At 34.6% G+C, this 5,392-nt stretch overlaps 1 protein-coding gene across 1 annotated transcript; it reads right to left on the bottom strand.

Moving 5' to 3' along the window:
* Positions 1-742: 742 nt before the first annotated feature.
* On the bottom strand, positions 743-2,887 carry LOC128556661 (uncharacterized). The gene is made up of 4 exons (XM_053542268.1): positions 2,672-2,887; positions 2,009-2,254; positions 1,433-1,604; positions 743-878 (listed from the first exon to the last, which is right to left on the bottom strand). The coding sequence occupies exons 1-4, from the start codon at positions 2,829-2,831 to the stop codon at positions 743-745; spliced, it is 714 nt and encodes a 237-aa protein (XP_053398243.1). The 5' UTR covers positions 2,832-2,887.
* Between the last annotated feature and the right edge of the window lie 2,505 nt (positions 2,888-5,392).

Below are 5,392 nucleotides of genomic sequence, written 5' to 3'. Positions count from 1 at the left end.
TTCGACCCAAACGTGCAGAACTACCTTAAAGACAATTTAAACACCTGTAAAACTGCACAGTCAATACCATGCATATCTAAGTGTATTAGATTATGTATTGGATGCAATAATAAATAATCAAACGAGTAAAATGCAAAATCATATGTACAAAAATAAGTAACATATTATGTAATTTAGCATGTTTGATTAACTAAAGCGACTGTGTTGTCTGTTGACAACATGTTTGACCGAGCTAAACTGGTTTGCAGCTATTCTATAGGTAGACTAAATGTAGATGGCATGTATTATATTCCAGGCATTTAAAGTTAGGGCTCCAGTCTGCAGCCATTGTATAGGTAGACTAACTGTAGATGGCATGTATTATATTCCAGGCATTTAAAGTTAGGGCTCCTGTCTTTCTAAAAGTATTTTGAAAATACATAGCTTTTGGTGTAACTAAGAAATTCAATTGAAATTTGGTAATCAACAGAAAAAAATATTTTTCTGAATTTTCAGAACTGGCATAAAAACAAAATACAGTCTCAGTGTAAGGACCATTACATCATAACATGTCCACTAAAAGCTGACTTTACATGCTCTATAGTACTAACATTAAAAACATTTCTAACTTAAAGAATATCAAGCTGTTACAGTTTTTCAACTACACAATGAAAATGAAATCACACCACAGCAAAGTCTCCACTGTGTACACTATCTGGTCGACTTGAACAATTTAATACTCCAATCACCTCCTTTCCCCAAATCATTGTTTAGTATATCTGCTCAGAGTTTTAGATGTCTCATCTTTACATGGTCTTCTTTTACCACTATTCAGGAAAGGTGGGGCTGGGGTACTAAGTGTGGAAGGGGCATCACTTTCCACTCTCTCTAAATCTTCTCTCTGGAGGGCAACAACATACTTATGTCATATCTTCTTTCTTAATTTTGACAGAGAATTCATCACCAGTTTTGTACTTAGGATAAGCTATCTTGACAACAACACTACCGTCTCTTGCTGTAGCTGACTTTCTTTGACAAAATTGCTTTACCATTACAGTGTCTTCTATTTAGATTCTGTATTGTTTTTGGTAAGTTTAAAGTCAGCCATAAAAAGCAAGGTATATCACACCACTAAAAATACACATAAATTGACATAATCTTGTGCAAGATGTCAGAATAGCTCCCGGGTTCTACAAACACGAGCGGAAATTGACTACCCTATCACCTGCACAAGGCTATAACTTCTTTCAAGCTGTTCATAATCGTTACTCCTGTTGCTATGTCAGAGCATTCTTCACCGGTCATTTGTTTCAATATAAGTAAATGGCCTAAACTATTATCACTAGCAATGTATTGTTTGCCATGTCTGTCAGTAATTTTTACTTCGTTGACATTTGATTTAAATGACTCTTGCTAAATACTGAGCAAGTTCAGAGTATACATTTTAACTGACCTGCAAAGCTGACCATGATATCTGTAGGAATGCATCTTTGGTGCAAAATGGTTCAACACACTGTGGTATGCCTCCATTTCTGATGTCTGAGGGCCGGTCGACAGCTTTCCGATGTCATTACAAAGCCTTGTGTTTGTTATCACATCTTCTACTTTAGCACACGCCTTGGTTCCTAGAAAATACAAATAAAAAATATACAATATTCATAACACGTTATTGTCTGAGTATTACAAACTCAAAGCCAGTTATTAAAACTTCAGTACTAAGACAAAATTTTAAGTGTGAATCAAACCTGTTGCGTAATAACAGACATAAGTGAAAGTGCATCAAAACTTTAACCTGATATTTTATGTAAAAAGGAATAATTCATGGAATATTGGTGCTCGAGTTATGAACCTTGTGTCATATAAGTTTGAATCAAATCCATTATTTACATCCGAGATAGAGTGAATATGCAAAAACATATACCTGTTACTTTAAGTACCAAAGGAGGACAATTCACATACTTGTATAGTCAAACTAAAAATGCTGAAACTTAAAAGAAAATTAATTGAAGTTCGTTGATAAAATTCATACCCGACTTAAGCCATTCTCTCGACTCTAAATCACCATGCAAGCAATTTGGAAATTTTGGACAATGACAATGATGGATATTCTGGATATTGCTGGAAAGAGACAACCATTTTGCCAACAATGTCTCTTGATCACCATCTGAAGTTGAAGCTGCTGACCAGTAGACGTAATTACTGATACTTTTGACCCACTTACCAACAACTTCACAATCTTTCTGTTTCGACAGAGCAGTAAGCTTCTTCTTTATTCCTAAATATAAAATGTTTTATCATTTAAAGCATAAAAAAATAATGGATGACATTATACAATTGTTGCCTTTTGGTAAGGACGATATGTGGATTTATCAGGTCAATAAATTCACATATCGACCAAACAAGGCAACTATTGTTTTATTATTAAATCCAGCCTACTCATAAGTATAAACATTAAATACAAGTATCTGCTACTCATGAGTATAAACATTAAATACAAGTATCTGCAGCATTTGGTCATTTTTAGTGGTAAATTGTGTACGACGTCGCATTGTTTTGACGTCAAACCGTGATGACGTCACAACTGGAGGTCAATATGTGTTTAAAAAAATCAACAAAATCTGGCCCTAGTAAGCACCCAATTATTTCCAGGACTCAGTAAAATAGATTTTAAGTTTACTATGTTTACAATTACCTTTCGCTACATGCCATACATCATAAGAATGCTTCGTGCCCAGCAAATTTTCTCTTATGCACTTTTGGATCTGGACATGGCGGTCAGTGACAATTTCGTCTATAAAAACATTCTCCTCCTTAAGGTGCTCTGTAGCCAGCTTAGGCCCTTCTAATTCCATGTGTGAACTGCTTTTTACTTGATTGCTCTAAAATATAAATTTGGTCATATAAACTAATCCACTGAAGTCCAGTCCTGCAAATTTTCATCGATTTATATCAAATACTTCTTGAGCTATGTGTGTCACAAGGTAGGTGAAAATGTGCATTTTTTACTAATTTAGGGGCCATAACTTTAACACTAAGGGCTGGAGCCAGACGAAAAAAGAGGTGTGCAAGTTCATATCACCATAAAGACTCGTGCATGGTTTAATCAACTGGCATGTAATACTTTTTGACCTAGGCGACTGACAAGATGAAAATGTGCATTTTTGACTATTTCAAGGGGCCATAACCCTGGAAATGAGAGACGAAGCCAGACGAAAAATAAGATGTGCGCAAGTCCATATCATGATAAAGACTCATACAAGGTTTCATCAATTCAAATAAAACACTTTTTGAACTAGGCGCGTCACAAACATCAGATAGACGGAAAGACGGATGCACGGACAAGACAAAATCTATATGCCTCCACCACTCCACACAACAATATACCCCTCCTTCTTCGAAGGGGGCATAAATTACCAATCTTTTACCATTTTCTTAATATAGACTAAAATTGTGTAAGCGGTGTAAAAGGAAAAACAGCATACCTGTACCAACTGTATCTCGATTATCTTCCCAGAACGCACATCTAGCAGGGAGTAAGAACCATATTTAGCACAATGTCCCGGACTGTCTGACCTACCATCACCAGCCAATACCACTCATCCTGGTCTAAAACGTTTACCTTCCAGCATTACTGTTCTTGTTAAATTCAATTTTTTTCTATTGCAGGCCACATGTATCCTCTCTGGTACTCATGAAATGTTTGTGAACTAATACCACTAAATTAAAATTAAAACAAATTGAACATTCTCAACACTTTTTTATATTAATTCCTGAAAACAACACTGAGCTTGATAGAAGAATATTGCCCACTGGTCTCCTCCCAATCAAAGGCTGCGAATGCCAGTCTCTATTGTGACAGCATGAACACTCTTGTAATATTGAGATAAAACTTCCAAGTCTCTGTTTTATGTGCGCAGAAGTGTTTGAAAAACATACTGTACATAAATTGAAGAGTGACAATAGACATTCTTCAAATACCATGTATTCCTTTCCCTTTAGTGGGTCAGTTCTGAAAAGCAAATAGAATAGAATGGTATATAATGAGCTTTCTCATTTCAACCGTCTTTTGATAAAATTAAAAATGTACTAAACACATTATATACAAGTAAGTCAATAAATACAAAAGGTCGGAAATCTTCTCTTCTTCATGCAATATGACTGGAACTTACAGAACTGCATTTATCTATACCAGTTACCATTTTTTCCAGTTTTAATTGAAATCCTTCTTACCATGTTCAAAATATATCTGAGGATTGACAGAAAATTGAATACAAACACTAATCACACACATATGTATATGTATTTATATTTTTCTTGTTATTGCTTCAAATACATTTAATATCTATGTATTAGGTAACATTAAATACTTTATATTAATTATTGTTAATTATTATGCAAAATGTACAAAGGGTCATACATCTGGTCTTATTCAAGCAAGCTGACTGAAACTTGCAAAGCAACATTGCCCTATAGCAGTTACACTGTGTATTATAGAAATCCTTCATATCCTTTTGCTTTCAGCGAGGGTTAATAAACCACATACTTTTTCTGTATTAAAATATGACTGTGACCAACTGCTAACCTGTCCCATTCTTCATCAATGGTAGTGTCATCTTCACTTTCTTCCATCTCTGATGTTGGTACCCAAGTGTCATCATGTCTGTCAGCTGTGGTACTAATTGTTGTACTTGGAGATAGTAATGTGTGCCGAATAATGTGTGTCATTTATGGAATATGATCGGATATATTATAAATAGAAATCACATTATAAAATATTTATTAAAACAAAGATACCAGTTGCCCGAAAGGGAACCAGCTTTCATTTAGAAAGGGTCTCTTTGGGTTTATATGATGCAATAGCTGGTTCTCGGGTTAACAATGCATTTGCAATTCCTCACACAGAAAGGAAGGTAAAAAAGCTTCTGTGGGAGCCGGGCCGGAATAAATATGTAAATATTAAAAATTAAAGCACTTTTAAATTTTATCTTACACATACGGAACACAATAGCGATGTATTAATAATCTATAGAATGCGGAAAATTCACATGCATATTTGTTTGTTTTTGCGGGATTGAACGCCGATTTTCAACAGTATTTCACACGTATATTTTTAAAAACTGCAAGAAATATATCATTAATAGAAGATGGAAAGATATTTGCTTTTTTCCGTGAGTGTAGATGAGATAGCGGAGTGTTGATTAACCTTGTACGTTGTTTTTTTCTTGCAATTTTTCGACATAAAATTCTTTCATATAAATGTATACATTTGTGAAGTAAGCTAAGACCCTTCACCAGTGCTATAGATGACTTAATATCCGTTTCCTTCAGCAATTCCATGAACCTTTAGCCTGCTATATTTCTAAAATGGACTGGTCTATCATTCAGTTTATGTAATACCATTATTTATTTGAAG

This window comes from Mercenaria mercenaria, chromosome 4 (genome assembly GCF_021730395.1).
Source record: "Mercenaria mercenaria strain notata chromosome 4, MADL_Memer_1, whole genome shotgun sequence".
Taxonomy (NCBI): Eukaryota; Metazoa; Mollusca; class Bivalvia; order Venerida; family Veneridae; genus Mercenaria; species Mercenaria mercenaria.
This window is presented reverse-complemented; position numbering and strand designations above follow the sequence as displayed.